Source organism: Diospyros lotus, chromosome 14 (assembly GCF_014633365.1).
Source record: "Diospyros lotus cultivar Yz01 chromosome 14, ASM1463336v1, whole genome shotgun sequence".
In the NCBI taxonomy this organism is placed as follows: Eukaryota; Viridiplantae; Streptophyta; class Magnoliopsida; order Ericales; family Ebenaceae; genus Diospyros; species Diospyros lotus.
This window is the reverse complement of record NC_068351.1, coordinates 8,801,887-8,829,778: the sequence shown is the minus strand read 5'-3', so window position 1 is coordinate 8,829,778 and position 27,892 is coordinate 8,801,887. Positions and strand designations below refer to the sequence as shown.

The 27,892-nt window shown below is 41.5% G+C and overlaps 1 protein-coding gene across 1 annotated transcript; it reads right to left on the bottom strand.

The window, feature by feature from the left end:
* Positions 1–28: 28 nt before the first annotated feature.
* On the bottom strand, positions 29–3,860 carry LOC127789715 (uncharacterized). Its single transcript, XM_052318669.1, has 6 exons — positions 3,264–3,860; positions 2,904–3,092; positions 2,670–2,777; positions 2,412–2,432; positions 947–1,503; positions 29–742 (listed from the first exon to the last, which is right to left on the bottom strand). The coding sequence occupies exons 1-6, from the start codon at positions 3,781–3,783 to the stop codon at positions 104–106; spliced, it is 2,034 nt and encodes a 677-aa protein (XP_052174629.1). The 5' UTR covers positions 3,784–3,860; the 3' UTR covers positions 29–103.
* Positions 3,861–27,892: the final 24,032 nt, after the last annotated feature.

Genomic DNA, 27,892 nt, shown 5'->3' with positions numbered 1-27,892 from the left:
AAAAATTAAGTTGTGACAATTTAAAGACTTAAATCAAACTCGTAATACTTTGAAAACTCATTGACAAACCATTGTAGATAATTGTCTCACTCACAAAAAATATTTACAACTGAAGTCGTGTTTGCATAGACTTGGATGAAAATGCACAACAAAAAGCATATAAGATGTATTCAACGGTTGGCCACAGTGTGTCTATGCCAAGAAGGGTTAGCATGCTAATGGCTGGCCACATGAAAACATTTGGATTAACTTCTAAATCTATGATTTTATAGGCTTTGACGCAAGCAAGAATTGTGGCAAGTGCAGAGAAAAACAGGGCAAATAGAGCAGCAAGAAATTTGAATGGCAATGATAAATAGAAATCATCGCTGCAAAACCGGGACAACTGAATCAGAACCATGGTTGCTAAGGAGAATAAGGAGGAGAAGAGAGCCAAGCCGGTGAACCCCAAGAACCACCTCAGATCACAGCCACATCCATCTCGAGTGCTAAAAAGAGATGGCCGACCAAAGTTTTTACTATTGGGATCGTCAACGAAACCTCCTGGGATGGTGAAGATAGTCGCATAATTCACAGTGCCTACAAGAGCGGCAACGAGCATCAATGCGTTGTTCATATCTTTGATAGTTTTCTCCGCTTTTTCACGAAGGCCGGAGTGGCTTTCTTCAAACATTTCTCTTGCCGTCTTCCCATCAGCATTCCGGTGATACAAGAAATGAGGGGGAGCATCATAACATATGCGCTGCGGAACAACAAGAGAATCATTGAAAAAAAAAAAAAAAAGAGAATTAAAACTCTATTTCCACATAATGTTTAGGAGAAATTAAAGAAAATCTTTCTTGACAGTCAAAAGTAAGTAAGATTAGTGGGTCTTTTTCATTAGCTCGGGAGATCTTAATCCAATCAGTCATTAATATTGTATGTAGTTAGCAGCATTAATTCATACCTTAAACCAACATACGTCCCATGCCATCTGGTTCATGTGCCCATGAATAATGCTGGGACTGCTTCCCTCTAAGGTAGCAAGATGTAATACGGTGTTTCCCCGGTTGTCCATGGCTGCCAACATCTCATCCTTGTGGACTTTCGGCTTCAAATAGTCATACAGTTTCCTATCCTTGCACTCCACTACTAGGTGCAGTATGTTCTTCCCATCTTTATCAACGAAGAATGCAGCATCTGGAAACTTTCGAATGATTTCCTCTACCAACTCATGGATGCCATGTTTGACTGCCTGAATTAGCGGGTTTTGGATTATTCTATTTATCATTCTTGAGTCTCTCCCAGTCACAGCTGCAGACTCAAGAATTGTCGATCCTTCATTGCATACTTGCAATTGGTCTTTGGTTGGAACCAGCTGGTGTTTACGTAGTTTGGGTAAACAATCACCATATGTGTAATGGCTCCAATCTTCCTCCAGTAGTATCAACCTTTTTGCAAGCAGCAGTGCAAACGCATGGTGCTGCTTTATGTCTGCCACTCCACTAGGGCAACAGATCACAGCTTCATGAAAAAGGAGAGGAAAAAAAGAAATTAAGTCCTTCGCTTGGCTGTAGATCTGTGCATGCTTTCTGTAGTTCTATTGATCTAAGAGGATTAATGTTTTATCTCAACAAATGGCAATTCTTTTCCTTCAAGAGAAAAACCTTGGCCCAGAAATCCCTTCGACAAGGAAAAAAAAAAAAAAAGACTAGATGACCACACAAAAAGATATTCTTCCCAATAGCCCACATACATGGACCACGACTGACAACCAAAGCCCCAACAATATGCAACTCTCTCTCTCTATTGTTGTAAAATACAACATTTTTTAGTTTCAATGGCAGAACATGGTTGTAATATATTCTATTACATTTTACTACTAAATGTTAGATGTGGCATCAATGAATTTGACGATGATCAGTTGCCACCTCTTCTCTCTCTCTCTCTCAATCAATATTTTAATTATAAAAATATAATTTTTTTAAGAATATATCTCACGTGTATATACATATATATGCATACATATATGACCAACCAAACAAATATATACAAAAATATTAAAAAAAATAAAAAATAGAGGCAGTCGCGGCCATGGCAGAACTCCCGGCAGTGCTGGGGATGAAGCAACTTCCAGAAATCCATTGCCCTTTTCACACTATCCTCCGGCGAGTCCTTCAACCCCATAATCTTCCTATTAGTAGTGTCCTTCCCCCTCCTCTTTCTCATTAATATAGTTTTAAAAATTAAGAATTTGTTCTAAAATTAAGGCTAAGCAAAAGGTTTTCAGTTTTTTTTTTTTTTTTTTAAGTTTACCCATTTCCGTTCAAGAATAATGTAATTTCCTTCGACAGCCTGTAATTTACCTTTTACCAAATAGCTAAATTATGTATTGCACAATAGATCATAATTGAAGAGTAAAACTGACCAACCTCGAATGATCCATCGATAGCCTGCAAGAAGGATGAACACTTTCGTCAATTAAATGGATTAGCTGAGCAAGTCAAGTAACTACATGAACAAAAGGTATTAGTACATAATACTGATGGCCTTTTCATATAACATTTACATTTATATATGATGTATCAATAACGTAACCTAAATTAACCGAGGAAAAAAAATAACATAACCATAATTCAGTGAATAACATACATAATTACTAAGGAGACACAAAAAACCCGGAGCCAAACCTGAGATCAGTTTCCTGACAAAACTCTTTGGTTGGGAGAGAACTCCATGTTGACGTGGATCTTCCACGTCACCAGCTGCTGTAGGCAATTTGGCCACAGATGGAATGCCTCCTCAGATGCATATAAGAAAATGTATGAACCCATTTAGTTTTGACAAAAGAATTTTTAGTAATTTTAAATTTGTTCCTAATTGTTGAAAATAATTCCACTGATTGGAAAAGGCGCAACACTTACAAAGATAGGCTAGGCAACGAATGAACTGCAGAGGAACGAAGGGCCTGCTTCCAAGGTTTTCAAGCGAATACAATGAGCCGCTTCTGAAGGATCCGGGTTTGTTGGCCAACAAATTCAGTGCAGTTGCTCCCGTTTCATCTTGTGCTCTAGCAAGGTGAGGATATAATTCCAATATCTCCAAAGCAAGATCTGCAGATTGAATTACTATAGGTTACTACCAAGTTCATTTGTTTTCTTTCTTGAATATCTGAACAATTACTATAGCTAGGTTACGTGGATGATTTTATATCTGTTTAATTGTTAACTACCATTAAGTAGAAGATTAATTAATTTTATCTTTCATATTAAGTAAAAGCTCACTGTAATGCTCTCCAAGAACAGCTGCGTGCAAGATCGTCCCGCCATCGTTTCTTCTGATCAAATCTCCGAGTCCGACATGCACCCTGAGAAGATTGAAAACCTCCCTCTTTCCACATGCAGCAGCGACATAGAGAGGCGTCTCGCCCAAATCATTGCGCGAAGAAGCCAGATTGGGGTTCTTTGTCAACATGATTTCCGCAGCATTACGCTGCCCAAACCTCGCAGCTTCGTGCAGGGCCGTGTCGCCTCTGAGATTCACTTGCATGAGCTGCTGATGGCTTGTCAAGAGGCCATCCTCTAGCAGTTCTCTCAAGGCAGATGCTCTGCCACTCCTGGCCAGAAAGTGAACGATTGTGTTGCCCTGCACGTCTACTTCTGTGAGACTCCCCGATTGCTGCCTCAAGAAGTCGCGGAGGATTGGCATCGAAGAATGCTTATTCCAATCTAACGTTGCCTTTAAAGCCTCAGAGTTGGTGATGATGAAACTAGTAGTCGTGGAGTTGCTTCCTGTGCTTGCCATTTTGCAGCAAGGAGAAAGAAGAATTCATACTTCTTATTACTTAGCTTCTTAATTATACGTGCTAAGTTTCCATGTACTAAAATTAAAGAAGCTAAAGAAATATATAATTAGTGCACATGATTAAAAAGCAAAGTAATGATCTTTGTCTGATCCTCCAGGCCCTTCCTCTTGCCTCGGTTGAGTACAGCTGGTTTAACATATTTTCTCATAGAAAAAAGATTAATTTATTCGAGTTTTATATTGAAGATGATGGATTTAAAGAAATAAAGCAAGCTTGAGTGCATGTTGATGAGACCCCATGATCATGAATGGCGCGGTCGGAACGCTACGCTACTTTGGTTCCTAAGTTGAGATAAAGTTGACACCCCATGATGGGTTAGCTTTATGTTCAATAATAGGACTTTTTTTTTTTTTGTTCTTAATGGGCCCATATTACAAGGTAGAATAACCAAAGTGATAAAATAAATAGATAAACAAACAAACATCACTTTAGTCTCAAAATTTTCTATGTTTTGATGTAAAATATTTTATCTAAAATTATTTTTCATTTTATTCTCTAGTTTAATTTATGTGACAATACTTTTAAAAAAAATCATTGTTTAGTGATAACGAAAAATTTTCGTAAAAGCCGGCCAGCGAAGCAAATGGGAAGTTACCTAAGTATTTAGAATCTTATCAACATTCACTTAAACCCTCGTCCATATCTATTCAAAATTTCAGAACCTACCTCTTATTCCCAAGCAGTTAACTAAACATGTTCATTGCAAGAAGTTATGAAAACTAAACTTGCAGCCTTAGAAAATAATAACACTTGGTTTGTTGTACACCTACGCCCTGATCATCATGCTATTGCCTAGAAGTGGGTGTATAAAGTTAAACTCAATATTGATGGTAGTTTCCAAAGGTGTAAGCTTGTTTAGTGGTTAAGGGTTACAATCAGAGGGCTGGCTTTGATTTTCAAGAGACATTTAATCTAGTAGCTAAACAAACTACTGTGAAAGTGTTTCTTTCTTTAGAAACTATTCGAGGTTGGTTTTTATGTCAGATTGATATGGATAATGTTTTTTCTTAATGGTGATTTTGTGGAAATTGTGTACATGGATTTATACCTCAAGGTTATGAACTCAAGGGGAGTCTTGAAATGAAAGCAGAGAAAAGGTAATTTGATAAATGCTTCCTTGACCTACTGTGGGGCCTCAGCTGCTCTTTAAATATGCCTAAAAACTAATACAATATAGTATGCTAAAAACGTCACCGTTCAGTTCACTACATAAAGAAATTCTAATACAGCAACTAAAAATACAGCAACAACTAAAGAATACAAAATAGAATAGAATGAAAGTCTAATACGCCCCCTCAAGATGGACTGTGGATATTCATAACAGCCATCTTGGACAGTAAATGGGACAATTGAGGTGCGGGCAATGGCTTGGTGAATAGATCTGCTAATTGATGAGCAGAACGTATGGGCAGCAATTTGAAGACACCTGCAGCTAGCTTATCCCGAACAAAATGGCAGTCCAACTCGATGTGTTTTGTCCGCTCATGGAAGACCGGGTTCGAAGCAATGTGAACGGCAGCCTGGTTATCACAAAATAAAAGAGCAGGGGTGAGAGAAGAAACCTGAAAATCAGCAAGAAGCTGATACAACCAAACGATCTCACTGGCTGTAGCAGCGAGTGCTCGGTATTCAGCCTCAGCAAAAGATCGGGAAACTGTTGTTTGCTTCTTAGCTCGCCAAGAAATCAGTGAATCACCAAGAAAGATACAAAAACCTGTAACTGAGCGCCGAGTATCTAAGCAAGAACCCCAATCAGCATCAGAGAACGCCCTGATTTGCAAAGAAGATGAAGTAGAGAAGAACAAACCTTGTCCAGGGGAAGATTTTATATACCTCAACAAATGATGGACAGCATCAAGATGTGGCTTACGAGGCTGTGAGACATATTGGCTTAGCTTGTGAACAGTGTAAGTAATGTCAGGGCGTGAGATAGTAAGGTAAAGTAGGCGACCTAGAAGTCGTCTGTATGCTGAAGCATCTTCTAGTAAATCACCATCAGCAGCAGTAAGTTTAACATTTGGAATCATTGGAACCAAAGCAGGTTTGCTAGACAAAAAACCTGTATCCTCAAGGATCTGGAGGGCATAATGACGCTGAGACAGGTAAAGACCTCTAGAGGACCGAGCAATTTCAAGACCAATGAAATATTTCAGACGCCCAAGGTCTTTGAGTTTAAATTGACTATTAAGAAAATCCTTAAGGGAGGCAATAGCTTCAGAATCAGACCCAGTAAGGATAATATCGTCAACATAAACCAGCAATGCAACAAAAGAAGAACCAGTACCCATTGTAAAAAGGGAATAATCAGACTTAGATTGGAGAAAACCATACTGGATAAGAGCATTAGAAAATTTGGCAAACCATTGCCTAGAAGCTTGCTTTAACCCATAAATGGACTTATGAAGCTTACACGCTAGTCTTGCCCCTGGAGGAGCAGCAGTTACCTTAGGCTGATACCCAAGTGGAAGATCCATATAAACTTCTTCAAAAAGATCCCCATGAAGAAAAACATTATTGACATCAAGCTGAATAAGGGGCCAACTGTGAACAGCAGCTAGAGCTAAGAGAACCTTGACAGTAACCAACTTAGCAACTGGGGAAAAAGTATCAAAAAAATCTAACCCCTCTTGTTGAGTATATCCCTTTGCTACCAAACGAGCCTTATACCGTTCTATGGAACCATCAGATTTATACTTGATCTTATACACCCACTTACACCCAATGGTATGTTTGTCTGGAGGTAAAGGAATAACAGACCAAGTATGAGTAGAATGCATAGCATCCAATTCTGCATTCATGGCATCCCGCCAATGAGCATAGGACACTGCCTGATGATAAAATTGGGGCTCAAAATTGGAGGAGATATTGAGCATATACTGTCGATGAGAAGAAGACAGTGCAGAATAAGAAATAAAATTGTCTAAGGGATAGGAAGAAGGAGTAGGAGGTGTAGGAATTTGAGTGAGCAAATGACAATGGTAATTCTGAAGATAGGAAGGAGGCCGAGTGACCCTGGTAGATTTGCGAACAGCAGGTTCAAAAGAAACAGAATCAGGTATAGAAGAACCAGAAACCAAGGAAGGAGGAGAAAGAACATCATGTCCAGGCTGGGGTAAAACCAAATCTGGGAAGGGGTCCACAATGATAGGAGAAGGATCAAGAGAGTGGAAAGGAAAAACCTGTTCATGGAAGACAACATCCCTAGAGAAAAAAAATTTCTTAGAGGCAATGTCATAAAGTTTGTAACCTTTAACCCCAGGAGGATAGCCCAAGAATATACAAGCAGTAGCCCTTGGTGTAAATTTGGATCTATGAGAAGGTAGAGTGGAGGCAAAACAAAGACAACCAAACACTCTAAAATAGGAGTAATCGACATGTGACTGATATAAAAGCTGATAAGGAGATTGATATCCCAATAAAGAGGCTGGTGTCCTATTTATCAAGAAAGCAGCAGTGAGGATGCATTCTCCCCAAAACTGAATAGGAACTTTAGAATGGAAAAGTAATGCCCTAGCGACACTAAGAAGGTGTTGATGCTTACGTTCTACCACTGAATTCTGTTCAGGTCGTTCAACGCAAGAAAATTGATGCACCACCCCCCTTTCATTGAAGAAATCATGAAAACTTAACTCTGGGGCATTATCTGATCTAAACTTCTTTACCTTCTTATTAAATTGAGTTTCAACCATAGAAAAGAATCTTGGAATAATATTCTTAGCTTCTGATTTATGTCTCATCAAGAATACCCAAGTGAAGCGTGTGCAATCATCAACAATAGTAAGGAAATACTTGTAACCAGCATGAGTGGGCACATGATAGGGTCCCCATGTATCACAATGAATGAGATCAAAAGCATGCTGAGAAAGATTATTATTAGAGACAAAAGATAGTCTTCTTTGTTTAGCCAAGGGACACACAGAACAAGGCACATTTTCAGCATCTTTATATTTCAACAAACTCTTCAGTTTATCTAGTTTTTGAAAAGAAACATGGCCAAGCCGACTATGCCAAGTATGTTTACTTACAATATGAGCCACAATGGCATGAGAAGTAGAAGAACAATTCAAAAAAGTTGCATCAAGCACATATAATCCCCCATGTAGGCTAGCCCTGCCAATCATCTTCGAAAGGTGGACATCCTGAATGTCACATGAATTAGAGAAGAAATGAAGACGCACATTAGCCATTTTGACCAATGCACTTACAGATATCAAGTTAAACTTGAACTGGGGCACATACATAACGTTTTCCAATATCATATGATCACTTAATCGCACAGTGCCTATATAGGGGACTGATAATCGAGATTGATCCGGAAGGGTAACAAATATATCCTTGATAGGTCTCATTTCATGAAAACATGATCTATTAAAACAGACATGACTGGTGGCCCCTGAATCTATAATCCAATATTGTGACTGGCCAATTAAAGGATTAAGAGAAAGACTGAGACAAATACCTGATGCTTGATTTTGATGAACATCAGATTCAGCTCTATCTTTAGATGCACCAATGTGGTCATTCAACATACCCAAGAGCTGCTGGTACTGAACAGAACTCAAAGATTGCACAAAATCTCCCACGCCTGGAGTACTTGTAGTATTCTCAGAGACCTGACTTACAATGTTATGACTGGGTTGATTAGTAGACTTCAAGAAATATTGTCCATTAGGGTTCTTTGATTTCACTTTATACCCCGGGGGATACCCATGTAGTTTATAGCATTTCTCAACTGTGTGTCCGTGTAACCCACAATGTGTGCACAATGGCTTATCCTTCTTCTGGAACCTACCTTGACTAGCATTATTGTAGTCATGTTTAACATGAAACAAAATTGGATCTCCCATATTTTTCATTACAATTCGTTGTTTCTCCTCTTGTGAGATTAATGCAAACACCTTATTTATAGGGGGAAGGGGGTCCATCAATAACAATTGACCTCTTACTTGAGAGAAGGAGTCATGTAAGCCCATAAGAAACGACATAACATATTCAACTTGATGAAAATCAGTAAGAGCCCTAGCACCACCACAAGTGCAGGTATTACAAGTACAAACAGGTCTATAGTTTTCCAATTCATCCCATACAGACTTTAATTTGGTGAAGTAGGCACTTACTGATAGTGAACCTTGAGTAAGGTTCATTAACTCACGCCTCAATTGAAAGATTCGCGGCCCATTACCTTGCTGAAATCTCTCCTTTAAGTCATTCCAAACATCTTGGGCCGATTCAAAGTAAATGATGCTAGCCGAGATTTCCTTAGAAACAGCATTAAGAATCCAAGAGATAACCATATTGTTATTTCTAATCCAAGCACTTAGAAGAGAGACATCACCTGATGGACGCTGAATCGCGCCATCTATAAACCCTAACTTGTTCTTCACAGATAGGGCAATCATCATCGATCGACTCCAAGAGGCGTAATTATCGCCCGTCAAAGGCTGAGAAACCAAAGAGAGACCAGGACTATCTGAATGATGTAAAAAAAATGGACTCGAACCATCATCGATGGCGGAGTTAATCCTCGATGAAGTTGAAGAGAAATTTTCTGTCGCCATAGATCGGAAATCTGTAAGCAACAAATTGAAACGCGAAACAGGAAGAGATCGAAGAAGGAACAATCACACAAAGAAAAATCGCAAGATTAATTGCGACTAGAAACAACAAATCGATCACGGTTTGTCGAACAAAGAGAATCGCCAATGAATGAAAGAAATCAGCAAATCTCTGAACAAGAAGAGATTTGCACCGTCACTGAGGAAGAAACACACACGGCGACAAGATCAATGGATAACACCAATAGAAGCAGACCCAGAAGCAATAAGAAACCCTAGGGTGCTCTGATACCATCTTGAAATGAAAGCAGAGAAAAGGTAATTTGATAAATGCTTCCTTGACCTACTGTGGGGCCTCAGCTGCTCTTTAAATATGCCTAAAAACTAATACAATATAGTATGCTAAAAACGTCACCGTTCAGTTCACTACATAAAGAAATTCTAATACAGCAACTAAAAATACAGCAACAACTAAAGAATACAAAATAGAATAGAATGAAAGTCTAATAGGGAGTGTGTTGATACAAGTTCTTTTAGTAATCAATCTTCTGGTAATTAGTTGTTATGCAAGCTGCAAAAGTCTTTATACGGGTTAGAATGAGCTTCCAAACAGTGGAATGCTAAGTCCACAAGTTGTTTGTTATCTTATGGCTGTAGACAGTCCAAGTTAGATTACTCTTTATTCACTAAAATTTAGTCTTCTGGGGATTTTCTTGCTTTGTTGATCTATGTAAATGACATAGTTAATACAGGAACTTCACGACTTGTAATTGATGTTCTAAATGAATATTTAAGGTCTCTGTTTCAACTTAAAAATTTAGGAAACCTCAAATATTTCCTAGGTATAGATTGCAAGGTCTCAAAAGGGTATTTCTCTTTGTCAAATGAAATATGCCTTGGATTTACTTGAAGAATATGGTCATTTATGAGCAAAGGCAATCTCTAGTAACCCATAAATCATAACCATAGATTGTCTAAATGGAGTAATGATGCAGTATTGTCAGATCCTTCACATTATAGGCAATTGGTGGGAAAGTTTCTTTATCTTACATTCACAAGGCGAGACATGATATATGTAGTCAGTGGTAGAATTAGGACTGTTGAGACTCGACGAAAACTTAGGGTTTTTCTTAAGTAATCACAAAATATTTGATGGTCTAAGTGAAACAAACATTCACAGTGCTGGAATCAAAAAAATATAAACACAGAGAAACAAAAATAAGAACAGAGACACAAGAGTTTTTACCGTGGTTCACCTCATCAAACTGAGGCTACATCCACGTTGAGCTCGAGAGAGAAGAGCTCACTGCACTATGAGATGAAAATTGGATTACACTCTCATAAGCCCTCAAACAAAACCCTCAAACAATCAATGGTTCGAGAACACAAAACTGCCGATCAATCACTTAATACAGATTAAAGGCAAACCTATCGAACCACTAAAACTATACAGACATGTACAGAAAAAGAATTCGGGAACAAACCAGAAAGAACCCTAGCCAGAAGGCGAGAGCCTTCAACCCGCAAGAACCAACCCGATAGAAAAAACCCTTTCTGATTTTCCTTCCGTCTTTTTCTTTTGCCTCTCTCAAGTTCACATCTCGAGGCAGCAATTAAAAGCGATCAAGAGCGGCTGGGATTGCGCCTCAAAAAAGTGAGGATTAATGGACCAGATCAAATCGTGCAAGCACGATTATAATCCCAACAGAAAACGGCAGAGGAGCAGGAGAGCAGGAGATGATCGGGCAAAGGATGAGGGAGCATGATCAGGTGCCAGCTGAGGGTCAGCTGATGGTTGCCACGTGCAGCCATCCAGCGGCTGCCAAATGGCAGCACGCGGTTGCTGCACGTGGCCATCCAGTCAGCAAAGAGAGACGACACCGTTTGGAGCTTCACAATTAACAATCTCCACCTTGAAGCACCAAACAGAAAAAATGAAATCCAAACATCATAACAAAAATACAGCATGCTACAATTCTCTCTTTCATGGCTCTGGTTGATAAGATCAACCAACACCCACATGCAACAGGTCCAAGCAATGCTTGAACTTTGTTGCATTTAGCAACTTTGTACCCATATCAGCAGGGTTATTTTCTGTAGTCACTTTAAGTATAGATATAGTGCCATTAGCAACCAAATCTCTAATATAATGATACCTGACATCCACGTGCTTGGTGCATTCATGATAGACTGGATTTTTGGTTAAGTGAATCGCACTTTGACTGTCTGAGTATACCACAGCCTTACCTTGGAGCAGTTGGATTTCCTGGAGGATACCTTGAAGCCACACTGCCTCTTTAACAGCATCAGTTACTGCTACATATTCAGCCTCAGTGGAAGACAAAGCAACCAGAGGCTGCAGCTGTGATTTCCAGTTGATGCAATTTCCACCTAAGGTGAAATATAAAGCAGTAGTGGACTTACGAGAGTCTCTATCCCCTGCAAAGTCAGAATCTACATACCCAACAAGATCAAGAGAATTAAATCTTTTCTTGTAACTTAATCCAACATTAACTGATCCATGTATATATCTCAATAAATATTTAAGAGCATCCCAGTGAGGTTTACCTGGGTTGGACATGAATCTGCTGAGGGTTGAAATGGCATAGGCTAAATCAGGCCTTGTGCTAATCATAGCATACATGATGGTTCCAATAGCATTAGCATATGGTACACTTTCTATTTTAATGATTTCAGAGTTGGACGAAGGGCATTGAGATTTAGTTAAGACAAAATGTCCAGCTAATAGGACACTCACTGGCTTGCAATTTTGCATGCCAAACCTTTTCACAGATTTCATCAAGTAGTCATTTTGATGAACCTTTAAGATGAAATTTTTCTATCCCTTTCTATTGTCATTCCTAGAATTTTCTTAGCTGAACCTAAGTCTTTCATGTCAAAACTTGTGTTGAGCATCTGTTTTAATTCATTTATCTTTGACTTAGACTTGCTAATTAACAAAATGTCATCAACATATAACAATAGATAAATGGGATCATTTGAGAGAATAAAATAGAAACAGTTATCATATTTACTCCTTACAAACCCAATTCCTAAGACAAAATTATCAAACTTTTTATACCATTGTCTTGGGGATTGTTTTAAGCCATAAAGGGATTTCTTTAGTAAACAGACATGCTCAGGTTTGTTTGAGTCAATATATCCAGCAGGTTGTATCATGTAAATTTTCTCCTCTAAATCTCCATGTAAAAAAGCTGTTTTAACATCTAATTGTTCTAATTCAAGATCAAATTGAACAACCACAGACAGCATCATGCGAATGGTTTTGAATTTTACTATAGGGGAGAAAATTTCAGTGTAGTCTATTCCTTCTGTAATACCCCGAGAGCCCAGAAAAGTTAGTATATATCGAGAATAGTGTAAGAAAGGAAACAACACTAGCTGGATACCTTTTGGGCTGAATGTTGGCAAAGAACTCCCAAGTTAAGCGTGCTTGACCTGGGGTAATCCAGGGATGGGTGACCCCCTGGGAAGTTCGTGTAGGCCCATCAGGATTAGTTGTTCCGGATCTTCCTATCGCTCGAGCGGGATGTTACAGGTGGTATCAGAGCCGACCCCCGAACCTCTGAGCACGGTGGTGGGGCAAACCTCAGCGAGGAGGCTGAGTCCCGAGGGAAGTGTGAGGCCCCTATGGGGGGTGCGTGTAGGCACCTTAGGCGAATCCCACATCGGCCATGCAAGGGGGGAGATCTGGGACCGGTTGTAAGGTCGCATGACGGGGACGTCATGTGCTTAAGGGGGGGAGAATGTAATACCCCGAGAGCCCAGAGAAGTTAGTATATATCGAGGATAGTGTAAGAAATGAAACAACACTAGCTGGATACCTTTTGGGCTGAATGTTGGCAAAGAACTCCCAAGTTAAGCGTGCTTGACCTGGGGTAATCCAGGGATGGGTGACCCCCTGGGAAGTTCGTGTAGGCCCATCAGGATTAGTTGTTCCGGATCTTCCTATCGCTCGAGCGGGATGTTACACCTTCTCTCTGAGTAAACCCCTTTGCCACTAATCTTGCTTTATACCTAATAGAGTCAGTGAGAGTTATGCCTTCCTTTAACTTATACAACCATTTACACTGGATTAACTTCTGTTTTTGAGGTCTAGGCACCAACTCCCAGGTGCCATTAATTTTAAGTGAGGCCATTTCCTCATCCATGGCCTGCTGCCACTTAACACTTTAGAGCTGACAGCCTCCTCATATGTAGAAGGCTCACTGCTCCTTAATTCCAGACCTACCACAAGGGCACAAAACACTAGATCCGAATAGGCATACCTGGCAGGGGGTCTAGAAACCCTCCTGCTTCTATCTCGGGCTAGGTGATAATCACTGAGATCTTGGGTGGGGCTGAAATGCTCCACCTCAATCTCAGATTCTCTTTCTTGTTCCTCTTGATCATCATCATGATCAGAGGTTTGGTTTTCATAAGGGTTTGGAACATCTTCTAGGTTGGATTCTGTTGGAGCAGCTGGAAGAGAACCTTCTGCTTACTCCACCTCAATTTGAGACCCTCATAGAATAATGAAATCATCTGGGTTACTATTATTATTATTGGTTTCTTCAGGATTTATGATTTTACAAGGGAAAATGGCTTCATTAAAAATGACATCTCTGCTAATAATAATTTTTATCCCACCAGATTGTCTTTCCCATAATCTAAAGCCTTTGGTCCCCTCTTGGTAACCAATGAACACACACTTAATGGACCTAGCATCTAACTTACCATCTGATTTGTGAGCATATGCTTCACAACCAAACACCCTTAGGTAATCTAGATTTATTTTTCTACTGGTCCATTTTTCTTCAGGGCATTTTAGATTTAAGGCAGTGGAAGGGCTTCTATTTACCAAATAGGTTGCTGTAGACAAGGCCTCCCCCCAAAAAGACTTTGGCATATTATAGGTGAACAAGAGGTATCTAACTTTTTAAAGAAGAGTTCGGTTCATCCTCTCAGCTACCCCATTTTGTTGGGGTGTATACCTCACAGTCCTATGCCTAAGAATACCTTGGATATTACAGAATTCATCAAACTCTTTGTTACAGAATTCTAGACCATTGTCTGTCCTTAAGGTTTTAATCTTTCTATCTATTTGATTTTCAATTAAGTTCTTCCAAGTCTTAAACTTCTCTAGGGTCTGGTCTTTAGATTTTAAAAGAAAAACCCAAACCTTCCTAGTGAAATCATCAATAATTGTAAGCACCCCCGCCCGGATATCCCCAACCACCAGGACTACCTGAACGGGAGCACCTACGGGAGGAGAAAAGAATGAGACACCAGACAAAAACCACCCCGGCATGCATACTCAAAGATGAGAGCAACGGAAGCGAAGAAAAACACATGCATGCACTACGGGTACCCCGCTAACACAGCGGTCACAAGATAAATAAACAAACACAAACTCCTGTGCCGAAATACACAAGACTCGAGAAAACACCTGGCACAGTAGAAAATAATAGAGTAGACCCTACACAATCATCAGAGTTGACAGGGATTGACGAGACTGCCTGTACACCACACCGACTCTGCCGTTAAAGCTGACTCCCTTGCTATGGCCCACGCCGCCACTACCTGGAATGATGGAAAGCAAGGTGAGTCGAGAGACTCAGCAAGCATAAGGAAAAGAAAGGCTGTAGGCTGAGTATAACCAAAAAACTCTTCCCAAAATAAACCCCCAGGTACACACAAGCCATGAGACGCTACAACACAACAGCTCAATAGCATAACAAAATAAAAGCACATACCGGTCCTTGGGGCCCACATAAGACACTTGGCACCCAAGTCCCATACCAACCTGCCGCTGCCCTGAAAGGCAACAAATGTCTCCACAAACCTGCGCGCGCTGTCCCAGGCCGGTACTCCCGTCACCTGTATCCGTCGGTACTCCCGACAACCGAGCCATAGGCTCCCTCGGAACGGTACTCCCGTCCGAGAACTAAATACTACCAGTATCCATGCAATGCACATAGAAATGCAATGGCGTAGTGAGCATCAACGTGATACAAGGCGCCCATACATCCAGGCATCAGGCCATTCTCCGCCCACATAGTAAACCACACGCCATGCATATGCTCGCGCTGGATGCAACCTAACCAAACTAGAATGACCGTGTCCAAGCATTCTCAATAAATGGATATCCCAATATGCATCCCGTACCCATGTGCATATCAAATCATGAACAGTATTGCAATGTATCTAATCATGTAGTAAATCACATACCGGCAGAGCTAGTCAGCAGTGCCCGGCATCGGTCAACGGCCAGTGACTAGGGGTGTCCACCCGACGGTCCACATCAGGGCCGTACCATAGTCTACCCCAACGTCACCAACAACCGACCCCTACCCCACTGCTCAATAGCTCTAACCGAACCATAAATAAATCTGAGAAAAACTGTAAGTAAGCCCGCACGACTAGGAACCTAGTTCCCCAACTGGGTTCAGCATCATTCCGGAAGGAATGGGGGCGGTACAAACCCCCGTAGGCTCACAATGAATAAAATTATAGAAGCCTCAGATTTAATTTAAATTAAAACAAATGAATAATAGTTCAACCAATAAGGCAAGGTGCCGAATTAAAGTAAGGGAGGTGATAAAATACAGGAAATCACGGGGTCTTCCACGGGAATTAAAGAACACGAGAAGAGGGTTAGGAGCTTGCCTTTACACGGTCGTTTCTTCTCTTTCTTGCACTCCCGCTGCGAAGTAAAACGTTTAATAGCGATTAATAAATCTATGGCTCGCATTAATTAAATCTAACCGCGTAATATAAATAATTTAACAGCCTAAAATCCCACATAGGCGCACCACAATTAAAATCCCAACGAGTCTCGCATTTATTTTAAATTAATTCACACTAATAAAATCCTCGAAGCCACCTTCATAAATTAAATTTAAATCAAATGACTCAAAATTCTATAATTAATAAACGAGCCGAAACAGACGAAGGGAGGTCAAATAATTTGATAACGAAAGTAACGACGAGGTGGGTGAAAAGAACTTGCCTTAACAGAGATATCCTTAGGCTCGTTTCGACTCAACACGGTAAAATTTATACAAACTGCAATATCCCAATTAATTGCTAAAATTAACAAAATTGGACGCAAAATGAAATTCTGACCGTACAGAATATTAATTACTAACTGCTCTACATACCTGGGTAATTAAAACTTGAATTAAACTTGAATTAATCTGGATTTAAGCACCAAAATCATCCATTTTCACGTTCACGCGAGCACTGGAATTTCTGTAATTGCTCACTGTTCGAACCAGCATGAAAAACGCCCGATTTGGGCTTTAAAAAGAGGCAAAAAGCAACGGCTGAGGCGCGGCCACGTGGCAGCGCGCGGGTGGCCGCTGGAGGCCACCGCCATAGACGAAACGGTGTCGTTTTTGGACGCCTGGGCAAAATTAAAATCAGCCGAATTTCACCGCCTCGCGCGCATGCTCACCCGCGGATTTGATCCCGCGCCTCGCCCACAGCTGCCCTCGCGCGCGACCGCTCGCGCCCGCGCCCGCCTTTACCCCTATGGTGCCCCCTATTAAATTTAAAGGGGTCTTCGGCCCCTTTTGCGGAAAATGCGCCAGCCCTCTTCCAACTTCCTTTAATTGCACTAACGCCCACTTAATTAATTATATTAACTCCCGAAATTTTTAAAAATCTCACTATTGAATTTCTTTTAATTTTCCTGTAATTCCAGAAATTCCTAATACAGATTAATTAATTATTTTAATTTCTTATTTCCTTAAAATCACATAATTAAATTTTATTAAATCACAACAAATTATTTTAATATTTTCTTTAAATTATATTATCACACTGCATCAATAATTAATTTAATTCTTAATCATGGGTCACTACAATAATAGAGAGAAAGTATCTGTTACCACCATGAGTAGGGACCTGAGAAGGCCCTCATAAGTCAGCATGTATATACTCTAGGCATACCTTCGCCAAGTGGGTTCCCTTATGAAAACCCAGCCTGTGTTGCTTGCCTAGGACACATGGCTCACAAAAGTCGAGGGACCCCACTGGCACTGAACCAAGGTAGCCTTGGTTGGACAGTGCCTTAAGACCTTTTAGGCTCATATGGCCAAGTCTCAAGTGCCATAATTCTATTTTATCAGATTTTACTATGCATGCAGAATTAATAATATCAGAAGGAAAATAACAGCCATCCAACACATATAATCCATTTTTCTTAACTCTAGTTAGAATTAGATTATCTCCCTTAAACACATGCATGGATCCATTTTCTGCCTTATAGGAGAACCATAGTTCATCTAATGTGCCAAGAGATATTAGATTCTTTTTTAGATCAGGAACATATCTTACATCAGTTAATGTTCTAATTTTGTTGTCATGCAATCTGAGAGATATGTTTCCTATACCTCTAATCCTACAAGACTGGTTATTACCCATAAACACTGTTCCTGATTCTCTTTTATCAAATTTGTGAAACCAATCAATGTTAGGACACATATGAAAAGAACAACTGGAATCCATGATCCATTCATTATCAATAGAAACATTTGAAACAGTAAGTACCTCAGCTAGGCAATTTGAATTATTTGGATTAGCATTTATATTTCCCCTTTGTTTTTGTTTCTTGATAAAGTCATAACAGTATTTTTTGATGTGTCCTTCCTTCCCACAGTGATAGCATTTCCATTTCTGCTTACCCTTTTTATCTTTCTTCTTACCCTTTTGCCCTGACCCAATGGTTTGATCATTATTATTTGCAATGTGTTTTTTCTCATTCTTACTCTTTACAAATAGGTTATTTCCAGATTTCTTAGATGTTCCCAATTCTAGTTCTCTAGCCTTAATGCCTGAAATAACAAGGTCTAATGTAGGTACTATGCCAGTATATCTTAATGCATGTTTAACAACATCATAATCATCAGGCAATGCATTTAATAAAATCATAGCTTCACTCGAGTCTCCTAAAGCTTGATCAATACCCCTAAGTAGCAATGCAAGTTTAGTGAATTCATCTATATTCTCATCCATTGTCTTAGATGTACTCATTTTATAATTAAATAACATGCCTTTCAGATATACTAAGTTAGGTGCAGTAATGACAGAAAATAAAGCATCTAATTTATTCCATAGCTCTAAGGGAGTAGTCATACCATCCACTTTGCGGATCACACTGTCACCTAGATGGAGGAAGATCAAATTAAAAGCTTCCTCTCTGATTTCCTCTGTTCTTGCAAGCTAGTCTACTGACCATTTGCGATCGTCTATCTCAAGTGCTATAAGCACTTTATGATGAGAGAGTAATACTCTCATCTTTTTCTTCCAGCTTCCAAAGTCTCATTTTCCATCAAATATACCGATCTTAAATCGGGTAGAGTTCATCTTCGTATTGCACGAAGGTAACCTAAAAGGGCTTTATTCACTGAAATGAATCAATACAGCAAACACCCGTTGACACGGACTCTATCAGAGAACCCTAAATATTGAAGAACGATTGACCTTCCAGGAAAAACCTTAGGAGCCAAACTTAAAGTGGCTCTGATACCACTGTTGAGACTCGACGAAAACTTAGGGTTTTTCTTAAGCAATCACAAAATATTTGATGGTCTAAGTGAAACAAACATTCACAGTGCTGGAATCAAAAAAATATAAATGCAGAGAAACAAAAATAAGAACAGAGACACGAGAGTTTTTACCGTGGTTCACCTCAAACTGAGGCTACATCCACATTGAGCTCGAGAGAGAAGAACTCACTGCACTATGAGATGAAAATCGGATTACACTCTCATAAGCCCTCAAACAAAACCCTCAAACAATCAATGGTTCGAGAACACAAAACTGCCGATCAATCACTTAATACAGATTAAAGGCAAACCTATCGAACCACTAAAACTATACTGACATGTACAGAAAAAGAATTCGGGAACAAACCAGAAAGAACCCTAGCCAGAAGGCGAGAGCCTTCAACCCGCAAGAACCAACCCGATAGAAAAAACCCTTTCTGATTTTCCTTCCGTCTTTTTCTTTTGCCTCTCTCAAGTTCATATCTCAAGGCAGCAATTAAAAGCGATCAAGAGCGGCTGGGATTGCGCCTCAAAAAAGTGAGGATTAATGGACCAGATCAAATCGTGCAAGCACGATTATAATCCCAACAGAAAACGGCAGAGGAGTAAGAGAGCAGGAGATGATCGGGCAAAGGATGAGGGAGCATGATCAGGCGCCAGCTGATGGTTGCCACGTGCAGCCATCCAGTGGCTGCCAGATGGCAACACGCAGTTGCTGCACGTGGCCATCCAGTCAGCAAAGAGAGACGACACCATTTGGAGCTTCACAATTAACAAGGACCTTGAGTCGAAAGGATAAAAATCTAAATTTGCCTATTAATTTTTTTTATAACATACTAAAATTATCATAAACTTGTATTTGAATAGGCATACCTAGATTCATCTACATATATATATGTGTATAAAGTGGGTTTGCCTCTTCATATTCCTAAATTATTGAAAAAATTATTATTTTTTACTTTTTTTTTTATCCAAATTGTATTTATCTTCTCTTTTCTTCTTTTTTTTTTTGGTTCTCTCTCTCATCTTAATTGTCATTACTCATCTTTTTTATTTTAGGGGGGGGGGGGAATATTAGAATATATGGTAATTTATACACAAAAAATAAGGGCAATACAGGTAATTTTAGAAGTTTTTTTTTTTTTTTTTTTTTGGGGGGGGGGGGGTTAGGGGAATTGCCCACCCTCACTTAGTTGTAAATTCGCCCCTGTATGCAGTTCAAGTATTGTCTGAATTAATGGATAAGCCATCTGAGATTGATTTACGAGCTGCCTACATAGTTATTAAGTATTTGAAGGGATCACCGGGATAAGGATTGTTTCTGTCTGCTACTTCATCTACTAATCTCGTAGCTTATTTTGATAGTGATTAGGCAGAGTGTCCTGACACTAGAAGATCCATCACAGGGTATTGTATATTTCCTGGAAATTCTTTAGTAAGTTGGCATTCTAAGAAGCAATCTCTACTAGCTCAAAGTTCAGCTAAAGCAGAATGTTGGGTTATGGCTATTACCTATTGTGAATTGTTTGGTCGTTGTCTTTGCTTATTGATTTGCAGGTTAATTGCACTTCATTAGTTGTGCTTCACTGTAACAATCAATCAGCATTATATATAAGTAAAAACCCTGAATTTCATGAATCTGCAAAACACATTGAACTTGACTTCCATTTTATTAGAGAAAAGGTTTTTATAGGGGTGATTTTGGCTAAGTATGTTCTTTTGTACAATATGAGTATTCTTGATATTCATGCTCCTCTTGAGGGGGAGTATCAAGAATCTAATATTACAACTGAGGAAAATATTAACTGTGTTGCCAAGGAAATTACTTGATGAGCTATCATTTGTAGGCACCCCCGCCCGGATATCCCAACCGCCCGGTCTATCCGAACGAGAGCGCCTACATAAGAGAAGAGAAACAAACACAAGACAAAAATACCCTGGCATGCATACATACGAAAAATATGGAAGCAAAACAATATACATGCACGCCTACAAGTACCCTGCTGGAACAGCAGTTAAGGAGTATATAAAAATATACAGACACATGTGCCAACGATAAATAATACAAGGAACAACCGGGCACAGTCAAAAATGAGAGTCAGAACTCCTAACAAAACATCAGAGAAAACGGGGGCAGCTAACTGTACACCCTACCGACACGGCTGGCTGCTAGGTAGCGCGGTCCTCACCCTCGACTTTTGCTTTACCCTTACCTGGAATGATGGAACGCAAGGTGAGTCGCAAGACTCAGCAAGTTTATATGAAAAGGAAGGCTGTAAACGAAACAAAAGAGGAGATCACCCCAAATATAAACCCACATGTACACACAAGTCATGTGACGCAACAACGCAACAGTGCCGCATAATAAAACATATACCGGTCCTTGGGGCCCACATAAAACACCTAGCACCCAAGTCCCATACCAACCTGCCGCTGCCCTGAAAGACAACATAAATCACCACAAACCTGTGCGCACTGTCCCGGGTCGGTACTCCCGTCACCCGTATCCCTGCCGGTACTCCCGACAGCCGAGCCAAAGGCTCACTCGGAACGGTACTCCCGTCCGAGAACTAATAACTACCAGTAACCATGCAATGCATATAAAATGCAAGGCGTAATGAGCACCAACGTGATACAAGGCGCCCATATATCCAGGCATCAAGCCATGCTCCGCCCACGTAGTAAATCACACGCGATGCATATGCCCGTGCTGGATGCAACCTGACCAATCTAAAATGTCCGTGATCAAGCATAACCAAATCATGATGATCCCATCATGCAGCCCGAACCCATGTGCATACCAAACCATGCAACAAAAATGAAATAATCAGGAATGCTATAATCACATAACGGTAGAGTAGGTTAGCAGTGCCTGACACCGGTCAGCGGTTAGTGACCAGGAGAGACCATCTGACGGCCTGAAATAGACCATACAACAGTTTCACCGTCACCGAACGGCTAACCCTTGCCCCCACTGCCCAACCGCTCTAGCCAATAAATAACCGAAAATCCATAATAATACCCGACAGCTAAGAACCTAGCCCCGGGTGAGTACGACATCATTCCCATAGGATTGGGGGTGATACAAACCCCCGTAGGCAACCAACAATTAATACCCTCGAAACCAGGTTAATAAATTAAATTATTAAACACACCGTTTAAATTCCATAATTTATTAACAGCCAAATCTAACGAAAGGAGGCCAAATAAATTGACATCGAAAGAATCGACAATGAGGGTATATAGAACTTGCCTTTCCGGAGATAGCCTTAAGCTCAATTTGACCAAACACGGTCAAAGTTATACCAACTGCAATATTCCATTTATTGACAAAATTAATAAAATTGGGCTCCAAATAAAATTTCAACCGCAGAGAATATTAATTACTAGTTTAATTACATACCCGGATAATTAAATCAGGGATTAAACGGAGTTTAATCCAATTTTTGAAGCCCCAAAATTCTCAGATTTCCTCGCGAGCTGCTGTTCTTTCTGTCAAAATTTGCTCACTGATTGAGCAAAAGGAATGCCCGAAATCGGGCTTTAAATCGCGGCCAAAATTGGCCAAAATGGGTGGCCAGCGCGCGACCACGTGGCAGCACTAGGCGGCCACCGCCTTCACCCCGAAACGACCTCGTTTTGGGGTGCTTGGCTGATTAAAAATCAGCCCTCGCGCACAGCTGCCCCCACCCCCGCGTTTCGATCCCTCGACCTCGCCTATGCCTGCCTCGCGCGCGATCGCTCGCGCCCGCATGCTCATTCAACCTATATAGGTTTTAACTTATATTTAAGGTGACTTTTTCCCTCTTCCGCGATTCACGCTAGCCTCCCTCCAACTTTCAAAAATCACACTTTCGCCCCCTAATTTAATTACAGTTATGCCCAAAACTTCTAAAAATCACACAACTCGATTTATTTTAATTTTTTTTTAAATCCCAGAAATTCCTAAAATAACACAATTAATTATCCTAACTTCTTATTTCCATAAAATCATATAATTAAATTTTTATTTAATCCCAACAACTTATTTTAATAATTCTTTTAAATCCAATTACCCCAAAATTAATTTTATTACCATATACGGGCGTTACAAATCCTCCCCCCCTAAAAAGAATTTCGTCCTCGAAATTCGTACCTGGCTAGGCAAACAACTGAGGATGAAGTTGCCTCATCTCCTCCTCTAGCTCCCAAGTAGCCTCCTCAGGGGTATGTCGCTGCCACTGGACCTTCACATAGGGAATCGTACGGTTACGGAGCACTTTTTCTTTCTGATCCACAATGCTAGCAGGCAACTCGGTATATGACGCATCCTCTTGCACCACGAGAGGATGATAATCAATAACATGCCCGGGATCTACCACATACTTACGAAGCATAGAAACATGAAAGACATCATGTACGTGGGCTAACTGAGGGGGTAAAGCTAATCGATAAGCCAACGGTCCGACTCGCTCAAATATCTCAAACGGTCCCACATAGCGAGGACTTAACTTGCCAGATACTCCAAAGCGTCGAACACCCCTCTTCGGCATAACCCGAAGAAAAACATGATCACCCACCTCAAACTCCAAATCCCGGCGTCGTCTGTCAGCATAACTCTTCTGACGGTCCTGAGCTGCCTTCATCCTAGCCTGAATCAACTGGATCTTCTCTGATGTCTACTCTACCAACTCCGGTCCAAGCAATGCTCGCTCCCCAATCTCGGTCCAACAAAGCAGTGATCTACATGGTCGCCCGTACAACGCCTCAAATGGTGCCATCCCAATACTGGCCTGGAAGCTATTATTGTAGGCAAACTCCACTAGCGACAAATGGTCATCCCAGCTCCCATAGAAATCCAATACACAGGCGCGGAGCATATCTTCCAAAGTCCGTATGGTCTGCTCCGACTGCCCGTCAGTCTGAGGATGGAAAGCTGTACTGAAAGTCAACTGGGTCCCCATAGCACTCTGCAACGCCTCCCAAAATCGTGAGGTAAATCGAGGATCCCTGTCTGACACAATGCTAGCTGGGACTCCGTGCAGTCTCACCACCTCGTCAATGTATAATGTGGCCAGTCGATGAATAGGATAGGTCTTCTTGACAGGTAGAAAGTGCGCTGATTTGGTCAATCGATCGATAATCACCCATATCGAATCGAATCCCCGAATAGATCGTGGCAATCCTGAGACAAAATCCATAGCTATGCGCTCCCATTTCCACTCCGGCACAGATAAAGGTCGTAACAATCCCGCGGGCCTCTGGTGCTCAGCTTTGACTTGCTGACACACTAAACATCGAGATACAAACTCTGCTACGCTCCTCTTTATGCCGCTCCACCAATATTGGCGCCGTAAGCCCTGATACATCTTCGTCGCCCCAGGGTGGATAGTATAGGGAGAACGATGAGCTTCCTCTAGGATCCTCTGCCTAATATCACTATCACTCGGCACGCAAATCCGCCCACGAAACAATAGCAAACCATCGTCCCTCTGGCTGTACCCCAATGGACCAAATCTCTCCATATCAGCCATAATCGCGTCAAGCTCCACATCCTGTCGTTGTCGATCGCGAATCTGATCCTCAAGATCTGAATGGATACTCATGGCAGCACAATAGAGTGTAGGATTATCTGATGCCATTGAGATAGTAAGATCACTCATCTGCTCCAATAAGAACCACTCCTGCACCATCATAGTTGCAGCTGATGCTCCACGACGACTCAATGCATCTGCAACTACATTGGCTTTACCTGGATGATAGAGGATCTCGCAATCATAATCTTTAAGCAGCTCTAACCAACGGCGTTGTCTCATATTGAGTTCCTTCTGTGAAAAGAGGTACTTAAGGCTCTTGTGATCAGTGTAAATCTGGACTCTCTCACCATAAAGATAATGCCTCCAAATCTTCAAAGCAAACACTACGGCCGCTAACTCCAGATCATGTGTAGGGTAATTCTCCTCGTGCCTCTTCAACTGTCTGGATGCATAAGCATTCACTCGGCCGTCCTGCATCAAAACACATCCCAACCCTGCATATGAGGCATCGCTATATACAGTAAATAACTCACCACACCTGGGTATCGTTAGTACTGGCGCCGAAGTCAAACGCCGTTTCAACTCCTGGAAAGACCTCTCACAAGACTCGTCCCAAATAAATCTGACGCCTTTCCTCGTCAACTTCGTCATGGGTGATGCAAGCCGTGCAAAGCCTTCTATGAATCGTCGATAATAACCGGCAAGGCCAAGAAAACTCCGAATCTCCGTCACTGTCATCGGTCTCGGCCAATCCATCACGGCTCTAGTCTTTTCTGGGTCTACTGAGATACCCTCACCTGAGACCACGTGTCCCAAGAAAACAACTCGGGTCTGCCAAAACTCACATTTCGAAAACTTGGCATATAACTGCTCCTCTCTGAGCTTCTGCAGAACCACGCTCAGATGTACCTCGTGTATCTCAAGGCTCGGTGAGTAAATTAAGATGTCATCAATGAAAACTATGACAAAAGAGTCCAAATATTCCTTGAATACTCTATTCATCAGATCCATAAATACCGCAGGTGCATTGGTCAGCCCAAATGGCATGACCACAAACTCATAATGGCCGTAACGTGTACGAAATGCGGTCTTCGCAATATCCTCATCTCTGACTCGCACCTGATGATAACCTGACCGCAAATCTATTTTGGAAAATACTGATGCACCACGCAATTGATCTAGTAAATCATCCACACGGGGTAAGGGGTACTTATTCTTAATTGTTACCTGATTAAGCTGCCGGTAGTCTATACACAGTCGCATAGACCCGTCTTTCTTACTCAAAAATAATACTGGAGCCCCCCATGGCGATGTGCTCGGTCGAATAAACCCCCTCTCCAAAAGATCTTGCAACTGCACCTTAAGTTCTTTTAATTCATTAGCAGCCATACGGTAAGGAGTCTTGGAAATAGGCTGCGTACCTGACAACAGATCGACTGCAAAATCAATCTCCCGGTGCGGCGGTAGTCCCGGTAACTCATCTGGGAACATATCTGGATAGTCTCGCACCACAGGATAGGCAGCCAACTCCTTCTTCTCCCCAGCTATCACGGTCACAAATGCAAAATAGGCTTCACACCCACGTCGAATAAGTCTCTCGGCGTGCATAATCGATATCATCGGCGTAGTCACCACTGGCTTCACACCCCGGTATGTAACAACTGGTCTCCTCGGATGCTCAAATGAAATTACCTTCCGACGACAATCAACTCGAGCATAGTGCCGTGAGAGCCAATCCATACCCAACAGTAAGTCAAAATCCTGAATCGCCAAAACAATAAGATCTCCTAAAAATACTTGGTCATGAATCCCTATCTCGCAATCCCTGACCATCTCACTCCCCAACAATACCATCCCTCCCGGTGTTGAAACAGATAAATCATATGGTAAGGGGGCACACGGGATTGGGATCTTATGCAACAAATGGGGTGCTATGAATGAATGGGTAGAACCTGTATCAAATAAAGCACGTACATCGTGGCCATGAAGAGAAAGTATACCTTGTACCGTATCACTGCCCTCAGCTGCCTCGGCGGCTGTCACCGCAAACGCCTTCCCTGCTGTAAGTCAACAAACTCGAACACCTTCTACTCTCTGACCCAACCCGGTATATAAGTCTCATTGAATGCCGCGACAAACTGTGCCCATGTCGGGCCCCCCATCACCATATCATTGTCTGGTGGTCTCCCACCATTGCTCGGCGTCTCCTCGCAACAGGAAGGTTCCCAGTCGAACTCTATGGGCCTCTGCACAGCCTATAGATCGTATATGCTTCTCCACAGCCAGTAGCCAATCCTCGGCCTCTGTCGTATCGACGCCTCCACTAAACTCCGGTAGACATAGGGCCATAAAGTCTTTAAGCAATGCAGCACCAGAACTGTTCCCATCTCTCGGAGTACCTGAATGTGACGCTTGGGCCGTAGCTACCATCATGACTGCGCTTCTGACGTAACTGAGATGCCGCCAGTACGTCCACGGCCCGTAGAAGACCTGCCAATGTCTCCTGCATGTCCGGAGGCCCTGGCTGTCTCTTATCTCCTGTATTTGTCTCCTGTACCTCAGGAGTAGGGACAAGGTGTCCTCTACCTCGTGCTGGCGGTCTACCACGACCTCGCCCACGTCGTGCGTCCATGAGTCCTTAACAATCAAAATTAATTAGAACGTATTTCGAAATTAAGGACACGACCTAACACTCTAACTCTACCTAACAGCCTTGGTGTACAGTTACTTGTCCCCCAAATTGACTCAATGACGCTCTGATACCAACATTGTAGGCACCCCCGCCCGGATATCCCAACCGCCCGGTCTATCCGAACGAGAGCGCCTACATAAGAGAAGAGAAACAAACACAAGACAAAAATACCCTGGCATGCATACATACGAAAAATACAATAGTGGAAGCAAAACAATATACATGCACGCCTACAAGTACCCTGCTGGAACAGCAGTCAAGGAGTATATAAAAATATACAGACACCTGTGCCAACGATAAATAATACAAGGAACAACCGAGCACAGTCAAAAATGAGAGTCAGAACTCCTAACAAAAAATCAGAGAAAACGGGGGCAGCTAACTGTACACCCTACCGACACGGCTGGCTGCTAGGTAGCGCGATCCTCACCCTCGACTTTTGCTTTACCCTTACCTGGAATGATGGAAAGCAAGGTGAGTCGCAAGACTCAGCAAGTTTATATGAAAAGGAAGGCTGTAAACGAAACAAAAGAGGAGATCACCCCAAATATAAACCCACATGTACACACAAGTCATGTGACGCAACAACGCAACAGTGCCGCATAATAAAACATATACCGGTCCTTGGGGCCCACATAAAACACTTGGCACCCAAGTCCCATACCAACCTGCCGCTGCCCTGAAAGGCAACATAAATCACCACAAACCTGTGCGCACTGTCCCGGGTCGGT

Bases quoted from the DNA above. Each gene is read 5' to 3' on its own strand.
- LOC127789715 (XM_052318669.1), bottom strand. From the start codon at position 3,783: ATGGCAAGCACAGGAAGCAACTCCACGACTACTAGTTTCATCATCACC. The intron at 3,093-3,263 runs GTGAGCTTTTAC...TTCAATCTGCAG, and splicing joins TGTTCTTGGAGAGCATTACA to ATCTTGCTTTGGAGATATTG. The intron at 743-946 runs GTATGAATTAAT...GTTGTTCCGCAG, and splicing joins GGGACGTATGTTGGTTTAAG to CGCATATGTTATGATGCTCC.